A 15,378-nucleotide genomic window follows, 5' to 3' on the forward strand; every position below is an offset into this window, starting at 1 on the left:
ACGAAGACCAGAGGGCGGGCCCACATTACACCGGTTTTAGAATCGCTGCATTGGCTCTCTCAGATCTGCTTTTACCATATGAACCCTCGCGGACCCTGAGGTCCTCTGGCACTGGCCTTTTGATTGTCCCTAAAGTCAGGACACATACTCACGGAGAGGCAGCTTTTCAGTGGTATGGTCCTCGTCTGTGGAACAGCCTGCCGGAGGAGCTCAGGGCCGCAGAGAACGTACATGTTTTTAAGAACAGGCTCAAGACCCACCTTTTTAATTTAGCTTTTACCTAACGTTTATTTATTTTATGCTTATTTACTCTATCCTGTTATTCTATTATTAATTTAGACTTTACCTAATATTTATTGATTTTATTGTTATTCATTTTTTATCTTCTTACTCTATTTATATTCATAAATATATTTATATTGTATCCCGTTCTTATTTATTTTATCTTTTTATCCTGTATATACATGTATCCTTATTAGGTCATATCTCCAGTGTTTCCTCGGAGGGGGCTCTCTGCACCGGGGCTGTGATCGACCGGGGCTGCTGGGGCTCTGGGGGTCCTCTCAGCCTGGCTGGGGGGCTCCTTTGCCTCCCTCCTGCTGTGTGCCCAGCCTGGAGGCTGCGGTCTGTGACCGGCTCCCGGTGCAGACAGCTCCCCATGATAGTGTTTCCTCACCTGGCTCATGTGTGCGCAGCCCAATTTTACTCTTTAAGTGTGTGTGTGTTTGTGTGTGTGTATGTATGTATCCATGATTGTTTATGTTAATGAGAGTGTGGGGAGTGAGTTGGAGGACGGGGTGGGGTGGGGTGCTTTTAACCATGTAAAGCACTTTGAGCTACATTTCTGTATGAAAAGTGCTTTATAAATAAAGATTGATTGATTGATTGTTTGATATCCTGGTCAAAAATGACTCCAAGGTTCCTCACAGTGTTACTGGAGGCCAAGGTAATGCCATCCAGAGTAAGAATCTGGTTAGATACCATATTTCTAAGCTTTTCAGGGCCGAGTACAATAACCTCAGTTTGATCTGAATTAAGAAGTAGAAAGTTAGCGGCCATCCAGGTCTTTATGTCTTTAAGACATTCCTGCAGTTTAACTCATTGGTGTGTGTTATCTGGCTTCATGGACAGATAGAGCTGGGTGTCATCTGCATAGCAGTGAAAATGTATGCTATGTCTTCTAATGATGCTGCCTAAGGGAAGCATGTATAATGTAAACAGAATTGGTCCTAGCACTGAACCCTGTGGAACTCCATAATTAACCTCAGTGTGTGAAGAGGACTCTCCATTTACATGCACAAACTGGAGTCTATTAGATAGATATGATACAAACCACTGCAGCGCAGTACCTGTAATACCTACAGCATGTTCTAATCGCTCTAATAGGATATTATGGTCGACAGTATCGAATGCTGCACTGAGGTCTAGCAGGACAAGCACAGAGATGAGTCCACTGTCAGAGGCCATAAGAAGATCATTTGTAACCTTCACTAAAGCTGTTTCTGTGCTGTGTTGAGCTCTGAAACCTGACTGAAACTCTTCAAATAAACCATTCCTCTGCAGATGATCTGTTAGCTGTTTGACAACTACTCTTTCATGGATGTTTGATATGAAAGGAAGGTTGGAGATTGGCCTATAATTAGCTAAGACTGCTGGGTCTAGAGATGCTTTTTGAGTAAAGGTTTAACTACAGCCAGCTTGAAGGCCTGTGGTACATAGCTGATTATTAGAGATAGGTTGATCAGATTTAAGATCAAAGAATTAATTAATGGCAGGACTTCTTTGAGCAGTTTTGTAGGAATGGGGTCTAAAAGACACGTTGATGGTTTGGAGGAAGAAATTATTGAAGTTAACTCAGAAAGATCAATTAGAGATAAAGAGTCTAACTTAACATCAATGGTACTAAGAGTAGCTGTAGATAATATTACATCTGTGGGATGATTATGAGATCTTAATAAAGCTAAAAAATAGATTGAAAAAAACTATTGGCTCACATTGGGTGACATAAAAAAATCACCTGTTTTTAAGTTGCCAGGTAAAAGTAAAACTTGGATTGTTCAGTAAGGCTAGAATATTGCTTTAAAAATTTAGTTCATTTCAAAGGAAATGCATGAATAATAATGGAATGAATACAAAATTATTAATGACTAAACCACTTCACTATTTTAAAAGTTGTTGTTTTTTTTCTTTTTCAATTTACCTTCATCGGTTTCTCAGATGACTGCAGCCCAAGACTTGAGCGCTCCAAGTCTTCACCAACATCTACAGCATACGTCTCATTTTGTCTGTTTCTCTGCTCAAAAATAATCCAGAGTTGTTTTATTTATGCAGAAACTATATTTGACTAAATGACAAGTAGATGAGATACAATTGAAGTCTCTCACCAGCATTTTTGCTGGTCCATCAGCAACAAGAGCAAATAAAATAGCAAAATGAAAGCATGGATGGCTCATGTGGCTAATCAGAACCAGAGAGACTTTGGTGTAGGGTTGAAGATAAGATGCCTTATTTTAGATGATCAAATGAAGCCCAATATAAGATAAATAAAGATTATTCTGGATGTGTAAAGCTTTTCAAAGCTTGTCAGTGGACAAAAATGAAAAAAGGAAATATTCATAACTAAAAACTAAAAGTTGAGGAAAATCTTCAATTTTGATTTTCTTTGTATGCATTATAGATTTATTTAATTTCATATATTGTTGAGACAACTATTGAAATGATTTTCTTCTCAAGCTGTGGCCATGTTAATCTTAAAAAAAATAATTCTGTTCTCTGGTTAAGAGTTTATAGTCGTGGTGTTTGCTATGAAACGTGAGCACAGCGGCTTTATAAGAAGCTCTCATCAGTGCTGAGCTCATTTTGGGTTGTTTTTTTAATGGATGCATTACAGGAAAAGCTCCCCCTTCTCCCCTTTTCTTTATAAGCAGCCCAGAGCAGAGAGTTGGAGAAGAGCTGTGAGATAAAAGTGGAGGGTGGATCGAGTGGGCCTTCCATTGAGGTTCAGACTCCCCCAGTCAATCTGTGCAATCTCCACAACAGCGAGAAATAGATTGCTTTTTAAATAGATTGCTTAGGTCTCTATCTTGGAGCCACTGATGTGGACACATTTCATAGTGGCCCTTGTTTAAATGAGTGCCAGCATATTTGATAGCAGAGCCACTTACGGTTATTAGGGCTACAATACTGGTACTGGCACTCATCCCTTATTGGATGTCAGAAATAAATGTAAAAAATAGTCAAAGACACATTATAGACATGTCGGGGGAGGTGGGAGGCCATCCTTCAATGGAAAATCCAAAACATAGTTATTAACTGCAAGATAATTTTGTAGCTCCACTAGGTACTTCGTTAGAGTCAATATTATGCTACAGCTAGCGAAAGAAGGGAAAAAGAAGCAAAGACAAACATCAATGTGCTTTTGTCTCAGGAAGAGAGGAAATGCAGCACATTTCCAATTGATTAATACTGCAGACAGGGTTTGTTGGCGGAAACCACATTATCCTGCCTGTTGGTGGGTGGTTTGGGCAGAGGGGGACACGAGGAGGAGGAGGAGAGCCAGAATTGTTATCGTGATTCAGTAAGGGGAATAGAGCAGCTCAGGAGACGCTTTAAGCTGTTTCTCACTGTCCCAGTCCTGCTGCTGCATACAATGACTGTCCTGAGCCTGCTCACGATGCTGCTTTCTGCTCCTTCGATTTTCTGAGATTTTGAATATTTCTGAATTTTTTGAAATGGCTAAATGAAATGAAAACAATCACACGTTTTCCTGTGGGTTTAAAAATCTGCAATCATGAGTTTGTTTTTGGGGGGTGCTAATGTTTTTACTTATAGGGTGGAACAGCATTTACAGGTATTAAATGTTAAAATAAGGACGTATGCTTCCAATTACTGATGATTTTTGAAAAAAAAGAAAAAACACAACATTACAACACGTCTGATATTAAAAGCTACTGATTCTCTCCTGACATGAGTCTGTCTGTTTTATCATATTGATTTTATGCAAGTGATAAAAGGTTTAAATGTACCAACATATAGAGTTAAAGACTTTAAAATCGAAAAGAGGGAATAAATAACATCCGCCCTACATAAAACATCATTCTAAACACATAGGGATGGGTATTGATAAGATTTTAACGATTCCGATTCCATTTTCGATTCTGTTTAACGATTCGATTCTTTATCGATTCTCTTATCAATTCTTATTTTTTAAAAAGGAGAACACTAAGGTCGATTAGCTTAGAACTGTGTTTTATATCTTCTCTTTGAACAAGATAGAAATTTAGGAGTAATTTAGGAGTATGGCCTTAGAAACCCAACAGTGAGATCTTAAGAGATCCAGCCTACAGCTCTTCAATGGGGTGTCACAGGGTCCCCAGGAAAAAAAATTGTAAATGTAAAATAATAAAATAAATATTCTTCTGTAGCAATAACAAAGTATAACATAAATTGTTCTGTAGCAATTACACAAGAATATCCAGTAATGTCCCTGCCTACAATTAAACACATTCACTTACCAAAGTGAAATCGGGGCATCTGCTGTGGCAAATGGGTGCAAGCCTTTGACCACAAACTGAGTCACTGCTCGGTGACATTCGTCTATCCTGGCCTGAAAGGAGACGCTACCGGTAGACTGCAGCGAGAACTGCCAGCATCTGAGCCAGACTCTGTCTCTCATCATGGTCACTAAATGCACAGTAATGGCAGGTTTGTAATAAGGCAGATCGCGCTAACATAATATGGACTGTTAGTTGATTATTTACCTGCTGCATTAACGGGAGAGGACGTGCAAACGTTACCGCTGCTGCTGGGTTGAGATTCACGAGTCGAGCGGAATTAAAAACACGACATTCATTTAAGGTCATCGCGTGTTTTGTGAGCAAATGCTTTTGCATGTTCGTAGTGTTTCCTCCCTTAAATGAAATATCTACTTTGCAAGTATTGCAAGTTGCCCTGTTGTCATCCGTTCTCGTAAAGTATAACCAAACTTTTGAGCTTTTGAGCCGCTGGCGCCGTGTTTCCTGCCAGGTAAATGACGCTCCGCAACGTGGTGACGTCATTCGGGGCGACTGGAGTCGATAAGAGAATCGTTTGCAAAAATGGCAAACAATTCCAACCGGTTCTCAACAAGAACCGGTCTTCGATACCCATCCCTATAAACACATAATGAAAAAATTGGAAAACAAATGTAATTTCAGGTTTTGTCACTATACCTTGCTGCACTACATTAAACAAATTACAGTTATCATCATTGTCTTAGTGAAATTATCTTTCAGTGAGGTGTAAAAGTCTGCAAATATTTTTCTTTTATTATCTTTGTGAACATGATCAGCGTGGATTGTGAGCGTATTAGCATACAGGCCACTGACAGCAAAGCAGTTTCACATCCGTGTAGTTTGATTGAAGTCAGTGGAACCCTTTACATAATTAACTAAGTGCACATATCCAGTGTGAGGCTTCTGAGCAGCACGGACTTTAATAAGGGCTGAACGTCACTGTCAGATGATATCAGCCTTTTGGTAAATAAGATGTAACAACACATCTTTACTCCCGAGCTTTTAATTGTGACCGAGTTTTGTTTTGTTCTTTTTGCGTTTGTTTGTTTTACTTTGCACTTTGGTCAACCTGTGTTGTTGCTTATAAATGAACAGATTGAAGTTTATCACAGCAGTCATGCACTGGTTGAAAAACAGCTAAGTCATTTACAAACATAATATTTTGTCCATTACAAAAGAGGAAATAAATAATGATAAATACTTGTGATGAGTCAGATTTGAAAATAATGGAGTGGATTTATATAGCGCTTTTCTAGGCACCCAAAGCGCTTTACAATACCACTATTCATTCATACACTGGTGGAGGCAGCTACAGTTGTAGCCACAGCTGCCCTGGGGCAGACTGACAGAAGCGAGGCTGCCATATCGTGCCATCGGCCCCTCTAGCCAACACCAGTAGGCGGTAGGTGAAGTGTCTTGCCCAAGGACACAACAACCAGGACAGAGAGCCCAGGGATCGAACCGGCGACCTTCCGGTTATAGATACGCTTCCCAACCCCCTGAGCCACGGTCGCCCCGAAAAAAACAAAACAACTGAAGATGATTCATGCTTAAATCATAACATACAGATATTAAAAAAACATGAAACATAAGCAGAGAAAGTTGTGCAAATATATTCATTATGCTGTGTTATGTAAGTCAGTTTATAATCCACACAAGCGTTTTCTATTTACCTAAAAACAAATTAACAGCATGTAAGAATAATTTGTACAAGACAAGATTTGTGTGTCGCTTTGTAAAAAAACAGCGATTGTCAGAGATGAAAACAGACGTTTAAAAAAGAGGAAAAGAAACAGGACACACCTCCATAGATGGAGCTCAGTGTTTACACAGGAAATGGATAACGCCAACATCTGTCTGCGACTGCCTTCCACAGCATTTGAACCCAGACCCTGTGGTCTAGTGACAGGACAGTGTGTGTGTGACTGGGTTTAAATGAATATCACATGTGTGTGTGTTGTGATAATGAAGAAACATGTCACCGAGCACACCAGCGTGGCTCACTGATGTGTTTTTAATGATTTCTGGAAAACAATGGAACACTGTACCACGCAGGAGTAAGCTATAACAGGCTGCGATGCCCACACAGTGCTTGTTAGTGGAGTATAATCAGTGGTGGTTTGGCACAGCATACGGGATTTGCTGAAAAGAATAAAAATATAGAACCGAGTGTGATTTAAGATTAGAGCAGTTGCTGTATTAAACTAAACATAATGAAAGTGCACAGCTTTCTCTGCTTTTTTAAGGTACAAGCATCAGCTTAGAGGGCGACTGGAAAATACCAAAACATTTTCATCGTTTATTTCGTTGTTTGTTATTTTCAAATTTAATGATTTCATAAAATAGGAGTAACGTGAGGGAATACTGACCTATAACACAACCTCTTTTAAAATTCAAATCCATTTGGCTTTAAACTATTTTGTTTAAATGCACTTCAGCTTACAAAATAAAATGTAGTCTTGTATTCTTTCTATTTGTTTATAATGAGGGTTTTTCCTTTTCACCTACTGCAGTGTGTTCTGCTACATTACACCCAGTTTCGGTCTACAGAGAGCAAAGTAAAGATGATGCATAATTAATTGGTACAAAAGCTGAATATTTCCTGTGGCGGTTCTACCAAATGAGCCTGGGTCCTATCTTTCCCATCATTACTGTCAATTTTCACTAATAGTGTGTTTAATAAGTAATGAGTGGCCTGAAAACATCCCCAACCAATAGCTGTGCAACTTTCACAGGGCTGTAAACTCCTTCCTAATAATACACTGCAACATACAAAAAGAGCCATGTTTGAACTTCCAGGCCACACTTTTTTTCCAGCACAGTGTGAAGACTCGACTGGATTTCTTTTTACCTTTTACACTAAATGTCCTATTTGAAAACGGATTCAATGAAAGGATCGACGCCTGCAGATGTAAAAAGAAAACAGCAGATATTGTTAAATAGATTTTGTCTTTTCGAATCACTGCTGTCCAATAAAAACAGTGAAATTTTCCTTGGCTACACTGAGTGTTTTTGGTCTAGTGGGGTTATTTCTGTGATTCCAATTACTGTGGTTTTAACAGGATTACAAGAGATAAAAGGCACTAAGATGCTTGGGGTATTTGCAGGCTAAATTAAATAGGATGTAATATGGTAATCTGTTGCTTAGTGATAAGAGGATGCAAATAACCACTGACAGTAGATCAGTAATCTGGTGTGAATAACAATGGCGTCAGGTTCTCTAATGTTTTAGTAGTTGTGGGTTAGAGAGGTCTCACGCTAAAATATGATGTAGTTCTATTATTTGGATGATGAGAGTAATGAGTCACTTTATACTGATTCACCTCAATGGACTTTGTAGGCTCAATATTTTCATTATATTATATTTTTTTTCTGCTTATCCAATTCGTTCATGTTCACAGGGGCCTGAAGACGATCGCAGCTGTCACAGGGGGATAGTCTGGCTTCACCATCCATTCGAGCGTGCATTCACATCTACAGCCAATTTATAATCACCAATTAACCCAACATGCAAAAAACCCCAATCATAACCATCAATAACAAATTGTAAAGTGAATGTGTTGTTATCATGTTATTTGGTGTTTTACCCTAAACAAATAATGTCACCCCGATTCATAATAATTATTAGCAGATTTTATTTATTAGTAGATATGACTTAATTTTATTTATGTCACTATTTTGGTGGTTTAAAAAAAAAGAATAAATGTAATATTTATTATAGTCGATAAGAGACGTTTACATTATATTTCTATTTTTATATTCACTATATTTACTTACATTTTTATGTGTGTTTTTCAGTGATGACCAGTTGTTCTGTAACAAAGTTGCATTGCTGAGCGCGTTCCGAATAATTCAAGGTGCGAAGCAAAGGTGAGACTGGTGAAAACGAACCACAGACACGTAGACGCTTGTTAAAGGCGCTCTGAATGCATTACAGCATCATCGTTCAACATGCAGGGTGATCAAAGCCACAGTCCTCCGTTGCGTTTCGGTGGCTCGGCCTATCCAAATAAAAACAATAACCCTCATCATCCCGTCTGCCTCTGCAACAGGTATTAGAAGGATTTGTTTCAGTTTTATAAAAGCACCACATGCATCTGTTCCTCTGCTGTGATCATATTTATTTACCATTCATAAAGTTTTTAAACTTCAGTGGCATCTATTAAAAATATTTCATTGTCTTTTAACAATAAATAACGATTAATTAACTGCAGTTAAATGTTCCCTGAATTTAATCTGTGGGTTTTTTTCTTTGTGAAGCTTATTAAAATGAAAAGTGCTTGAAAGCCCCGTTTTGTCCTGAAGGCTGTCCGAACAGTTTTAATATATCATGAAAAAGAAGATCTTTTTTACTGTTATTTAAAATTTTCAGTCTTTAGTAGAATACCAAAATTATGATGCGTGCTGAACCCGTGGCATTTCTGCAGCACTGAGTAGAGCCTGCAGGTCTTTCCCTCAGATGCACGACTGAAGCAAACCCAGGGCAGCAAATCCTTTGGTGGATCTTGTAAGGTCGCAACACATTTTTCAGGAGTGTATTGATATTTCTTTTCTTGCTTTTCTTTGTTTTTTTGAACTGATGAAAATTCTATTAGTTAGTGTAAAGAAGTGAAAATAAGAGGGATAAAAATGGCTCTTTTTGAAAAAGAGGAAACGATTTTAAAATCTGCTCGTCAGTCACATTGTTTCAGCCGTTACTGCTTGTGTGTGTGTAGTTTGAACAAACCTGGCAATTTAGTAAAAAATATCTACTATTTACAAATGAAAGTTTCACAGCTCGTCTGCCTTTTTTAAATACACTGGATATTTCCGCCTCTTTGAACTTAACTGCCAAAGAGCAGAACAGAGGAGATCGTTTTGTTTTTACTCTCTGAGGGGGAAAGGCCAACAGAGTGTGGGGACAGAAAGTGTTCAAGTTATTAACCCGAATATTTAACACTAATGCAGTTCTCACCTCGTGTATTTTTTATTTTGTGTTATGATATGAAACAGGCCTCAAGCACACAGTAAAGGCCTCTTTCCACATCAATGTGTGTGTGTGTGTGTGTGTGTATACACAAGTTGTTAATTAATGCTTCGTTTCACACTTCAATTTGAAGAGAGGGATTTATTTGTATTTACAGCCACAATTTATTGACAGAAATAAGGCACACTTACAGGACAACCTCACATGTGTTGAAAAGAGTGGTTAGCCTAAAGGGATCACCGTAGTCATCAGCAGCTGCAGCAGCATGTCGTCAGCACACAACAGCATTAGTGCACGAGCACAGGAGCACGCATGCACTTTAGATAGGCGTCACTCTCAGCACACAATGCCTCATTCGTCCACGCCTCAAAGAAATTGAGCGTTGCATTTGACAGGACATGTCAACAGTGGGTTTTACAGCAAAGCAGCTCTTTTGAAACAGTCCAAACACAGGCTGGCACACACAGCGACTAACACAACACTTTATACCACATCACGGTGTGCTCATCACCACCACTGAAGAGCCCAAAATCAGTCAGGAAATGCAACAGTTGACTGCCTGGATGCATGTGTTTGCTTTTTAATGCAAACAAAGGAATCATCGCAGGCTAACGGTGTAGCAGTGGAGCTAGATGTAAGGTGTTTACACAATGCAACATGAGATGACAGCAGCGGTGGCAGCCAGCTGAAGCCCCGCAGCAGCAACAAACACAGTTGCAGGTAGCAAACAGCGAGAGGACCGCGTCCACGCTACGGCACAGTGGACATGCAGAGCAGGGGAGGAGGCTCCTTTTTGGATTCGTCATTACCCCACAAATGCTCCGGTTTACATCCTCCTACACACGTTTAAGCATGTTGCTCTGTTTGTTTCCACGAGCAAAGGAGCAGTAATTATCAGCTAAGCCAAGTGTTAAGCATTAATTGCATTATTGGAATAATCTGCAGTGGTAATGACTGGGATGATTTGTATAATTACAGTCACAAGCATGTCTAAGTGACTCTAACTTTTATATTCGACGTGGCAGCAAAGCCGGCGCAGAAACTGCTTCTTAAAGGCTCGGAAAAGCCCAGCGATACGGAAATCTGCAGCACACAATCACGGGAGGCGATGCATGTGAGGACGTGGCTGTATGACTCGAGCTGATCCTATTAAGTGTTTAAATGGATTTTACACGGCTGTTAAGGTTCAGAATGTGCCATCAGACATGGAGATGGAATCCATATTCATGATGTATTGGCCCGGCTGGCAACGCAGAAAAAGCTGGTTATAGACCATTTGAGCCAGGGGTAATTGTTTATCTAGACGCCGCTTTCCTCAATGCATAAATTGAGCTGTCGACTGCTCGTGGTGGACATTTTGTTTTCTCAGCTATGAGTGTGTGCGTGCATTAGTGTGAGTGTGTGTGAGGCTCAGCGGCAGCAGCAGCGTTACATGTGGCGTAAACCTCACTGCGATAAATGCCATTTGAGCAGCCATTTGCATAAAAAAGGGGGAACACAAGAGGCAGCTCAGCACAGCTCAGTCACAGAATAAATGCACTACATGGAGCTGAAGAAAAGGAGGTTCCACTCTGTAACCGCAGCCGGTGGATGTCCACTGGCCCCTCAGTAAATATTACAGGCCCACGCTGATGTCACACTCTAATGAAGCCAAACTTAATCACACAGCTTTTATGGTAGTTTTTGTTTAGCTGTGCCGAGCACAGAGCGCTGTGCCTGCAGCGTGCGCACACGAGGACTGACGCTCAAACAAGAGAAGCAGTCTGAAGCCATCACCACACACTCTCAGTATGTTCTTGGTGTTGTTGGCATCTTCGGTGTTAGACAGAATTGAGCCTTGGTCTTCATCCTTCTTATCGATGAGTGCATTCACGAGCTGGGCCCACGTCCTTATTTTAGGTTTGACAGCGTTTTTAGTAGATAGAGGATTAAATGTGAACTGAGCTGTGGTTTGGGGAAGGCATGGGAGGGATCCCCGTTTACTAATGAGAAAAGAAGACGTGAAAGAACTGAAAAAGGGGAGGGAGGCTGGGGCAAGAAAACAAGAACGAAAAGCTTGTAGAGCTAGGGGCGTGTTTGGAGGCGTGGTCAGATCATTTATCTCCAATTGTACTAATAATCTTTTTTATTAATTGACTAATTTCCAAACCTTCAAGGACCAAAAAAGCCTTTCTTCTACATACCCAGTGTGAGTGTGCGGGGCTATCCCACCTGTCACACACAGCCCTGGAGTCTAAGGTACAGCCAGTCCAGTGCAGACCAAGGAAATGAAAGATGTAAAGATATTACACCTGATGAGCCGTGCTTTAGTTTCTATGTTTAAATCTAGAGCCTTATCTTTGCTTATTTCATGTTGTCGGCACACAGAGTGCCAGGCGGGAGTATTAATGCAGATCCAGTGCTCAGCACAGAAACCTGTTGCTCGCGTGAGAGAATGTGTCCTTCTTGACGGGAAGGCTTCAGACAGGCATCTGTCTGCTGCCACTGCTTGTTCCAGGCTGGCTTTGCAGGAACACGTACACATGCACACGTCTAATAATCCAGCGTTTCCCTCAAAGAACAACACACACACTGAAAGACTACATCCACACACCACGCCTCGCAGACAGAGACACACCGACAGATGTATGGTGGGACAGACACGAGGACACTGTCGACCTCACACCGTGGCTCAGCACACAGGAAGTGGGCGGGAAGGCAAGACAGCGGGATGCAGCGGAAATCAAAGAAGAGATGGGTTTTCTTTATAGGAAGGTGGAGCGTGGAGGTGTGGCTTCACCCAACCTGACAGACCTCCGTGGTTGGGTGGTGTTTTGTCGGGGGGAGGTGAGGTGGGTGAGTGCGGGGGGGGCTGAGGGGTATTGGGCGAAGAGAGGACTCTCCTCGACTACGCGTATTCTTAAGCAATAACAACGTGATCTGTATTATCCACCCAAGAATACCCGTCACCGAAGAGAGTCTTTCAGTAAACAGGGGAGCTAAGCCAGAAAGCACGTGAGCAGCGCCACTGCCATCGTATCATCATCACCACCACCATCACCACCATGGCCATCGCCGCTGCCATCAGCAGCCCCCCTTCAGGCTCCGGTGGCAAACAGAAACATACACATACACAGAGAGTGGCCAGTGCATTGATTGAAGACGCCTCGCTGCAGTGTGAGGCTAGGCTCCATCAATGGCTCCTCTGCAAAGGAGAAAATTAACAATGGTGGCATTTTCAATCCAAGCCAGCAAGTGGGTGTCAGAGGGAGACACAGAAAACAGAGAAAAAAAGGGTGTGAAAAAGCTCACGTTACATCGATTCAGTCTCTCACGCCTCTGTGCAACCATCTCTGCAAGCGACAGGGGGAGCGTGAGAAACGGCGACCGTCTCTCACCTGGACTACAGCCCGGCAGCACCGCCCAGATCTCCCGAAAGCTCATCCAGCTCTTCCCCATGAGACCTGGGAAGGAGGGGTTGGAGGGTGACAGGGGGGCTGGGGTGCACACACAGGGGAGACGGAGGGTTAGGCAGGTCAGGCCAGGAGCTGCTGTGGTGTGACAATAGCCCTGTACACTCCATTACCATCCCCTCCCCACCCCCATGGGACAGGCAGAGAAATCAACACATGGATTATACAACGGGAGGGAGGGAGGGGGCAGCACATGCAGGCAACTCATTTGTTTGATTTTATGAAATACTACTGTGTTTCTGCAGGTGTCTAGCTTACTGGAGCGGGCTATTTACTGGAAGAGCAAGCATTTTGTACAGAGTTTACTTGTTGCAACTTGTTAACTTTAAAATTGACTTTAAATCGGTTCCTAAGTATTAGTTTGGCAGATTTATTTCTTTATTTTGAAATTAAAGCAATGTATTTAAATGTCGGTGGGTGATGCATGAATAATGGATGAAAAGTTCAAGCAAATTTATTCCGTTCTATTCTAATTAAACTAGCCGGCTGAATACAAAGAGCACGCTCCAGCTAAGCTGATCCAAAATCATTCCATTGATTTTTTCCCCACAATCAGGCTGCTTTGGTAAAAGGTTGTCAGTCTGTGTCTCTGTCACGCTGGCACTAAATGAACTGTTTCATTGTTCCTGAGACCTGAAAAATCATATTTAACAGGAGGAACAGATGGTGTGACTGGACTTGCAATCAGAAAACACAGTGACGAGGATGAAAAATCCCAACGTGCAGATGAGCTGAAGCAGAACGAAGAAACAAACTGATGATCAGAGTCAGCAGCCCCAAGCTGGCAGGAGGAAGACTGAGGAGCAACGAGACAAAGAAGGAAGAAAGCAGAGGCTAACCTAGCATCCCCTCCTCTATTCTTCACTTAAGCTCGACTCAGCCAGGCCAGTCTGCACACACACACACACACACACACTCAGAGAGGTCGGCCGGCCCAAGTATCATTGATTGTAGAGTGGAAGCTCCCTGGAGTCTCATCAGATTACTATGAGCATGATTGTGTCAGTCTTTGTTTGTGAGCGTCAGGAAGAGCAGCAGCACACATCAGGAGGATGCTGCCTCACACAGTTGCTTTCTTTCTCTTTGCTCAGGAGCTGCAGGTACTCCCTCCTGTCTCCACTCAACTTTCAGGACCTTGCTTACACACACACACATTCACACATCTTGTGGTTCTTCTAAAGTGCCCACAGTCTGGTGAAGATGATGAGTGCAGACAGGAGAGCAGGCTGATGGAGGTGATGTAGAAGCCAGGTTTTTTTTCTGCGCTTCACAGGATGTGCAAATGGAGACAGCAAAGTATGGAAGTGCGAGCTCTGTGTGTGCCCCTCTGGCCTCTTACCCTGCTTCCTCCTGTCACTCAGGGTGGTGCCTCTCCTCAGCTCTCCTACAATTCTCCTTGCCTCGCTGAGGGTCCGTGGCAAACTGGGAGGTGGTGATCTCCCTCCCCCTCCCAGTTCCAGGAAGAGCTCCCTGAGGAGAAGGTGGAGGCAGATCCCGGCAGGAGACGGAGCATCCAGCAGCGAGAGCGGCGGCCGCTGCGCCGCTGCTGATGGAGGCAGCGGTACGGATGCTGCGGCTGCTGCTGCCAGAGAGGGATGAGCGAAGGACGCTTCACAAAAGAGCTCCTCTTCTTCTCCTTTCCCTCCTCTACTTCTTCTTCTCCTTCCACTTTTCCTGCTGCTCTCCAGCACTGAAAGAAGCCAGTTGTTGCTCTGCCGTGGCAAATGAACAGGCAGCCGGCGACAAGCTGGTGGAGCGAGTGAGAAAGCAGGCAGATGGGAGAGAGAGAGAGAGAGAGGGAAAGTGCAAGTGTGTGGTGTGATGTGGCATCTGTGAGAGAGTGATAGAGGAGAGAGGGAAAGATAAAACAGGGGGCAGGAGGATAGATGAACCAGGAAGAAGGTGGGGTAAGGTAGGATGCAGGGAGAGAGCAAGAGAGAGAGAGAGAGGTATTGCAGCAATGAAAACCTTGAGCCAGCAGCAGTCTGTCTAAGCCACATCCCTGCTACGAGGAGAGGTAGAGAATAATTAGATTTGAGCATTTCACACACACACACACACACACACACACACACACACACACACACGTGTCCTGGAACCTAGTACTGCTGGATTAATTGATGTACTGTGTGCTTCACGGCCCTCAGCCAACACTTCCACCAGCAGCCACTAAACTGTGGGAGAAAAAAATGAGAAATGAAGTGAGGGGTGACTGTGATGATGCTGGAGAAGAAGAGGAGGAAGAGAGGAAATGAATGGGCCCCTGGGACTGATGAAAGCATACCACGAGGATGTGAGGAATCACTGATACGCGCACACACACAGGACGACGAGGCTGCTGTGTGGACTGAAGTCTGCCAACGTTTCCTATTAGCCGTCTTTGTTAAACATGTTAAGGGGACGCTTC

General features: G+C 42.6%; 1 protein-coding gene across 1 annotated transcript; it reads right to left on the reverse strand.

Moving 5' to 3' along the window:
- Nucleotides 1-9,651: 9,651 nt before the first annotated feature.
- On the reverse strand, nucleotides 9,652-14,971 carry LOC146701101 (uncharacterized). The gene is made up of 3 exons (XM_085469289.1): nucleotides 14,311-14,971; nucleotides 12,897-12,995; nucleotides 9,652-12,703 (listed from the first exon to the last, which is right to left on the reverse strand). The coding sequence occupies exons 1-3, from the start codon at nucleotides 14,969-14,971 to the stop codon at nucleotides 12,597-12,599; spliced, it is 867 nt and encodes a 288-aa protein (XP_085325415.1). The 3' UTR covers nucleotides 9,652-12,596.
- Between the last annotated feature and the right edge of the window lie 407 nt (nucleotides 14,972-15,378).

This window comes from Copadichromis virginalis, linkage group LG9 (assembly GCF_057382275.1).
Source record: "Copadichromis virginalis isolate Kocher_CV1m ecotype Utaka linkage group LG9, C_Virginalis_male_GT1.1, whole genome shotgun sequence".
NCBI lineage: Eukaryota > Metazoa > Chordata > Actinopteri > Cichliformes > Cichlidae > Copadichromis > Copadichromis virginalis.

Excerpts from the sequence above, each read along its gene's own strand:
- LOC146701101 (XM_085469289.1), bottom strand. The coding sequence starts at position 14,971 with ATGTGGCTTAGACAGACTGCTGCTGGCTCAAGGTTTTCATTGCTGCAA. Across the intron at positions 12,996-14,310 it reads GAGTGACAGGAGGAAGCAGG|CCCCCCTGTCACCCTCCAAC; the intron begins GTAAGAGGCCAG and ends TGTGCACCCCAG. Across the intron at positions 12,704-12,896 it reads GCTGCCGGGCTGTAGTCCAG|AGGAGCCATTGATGGAGCCT; the intron begins GTGAGAGACGGT and ends TCTCCTTTGCAG.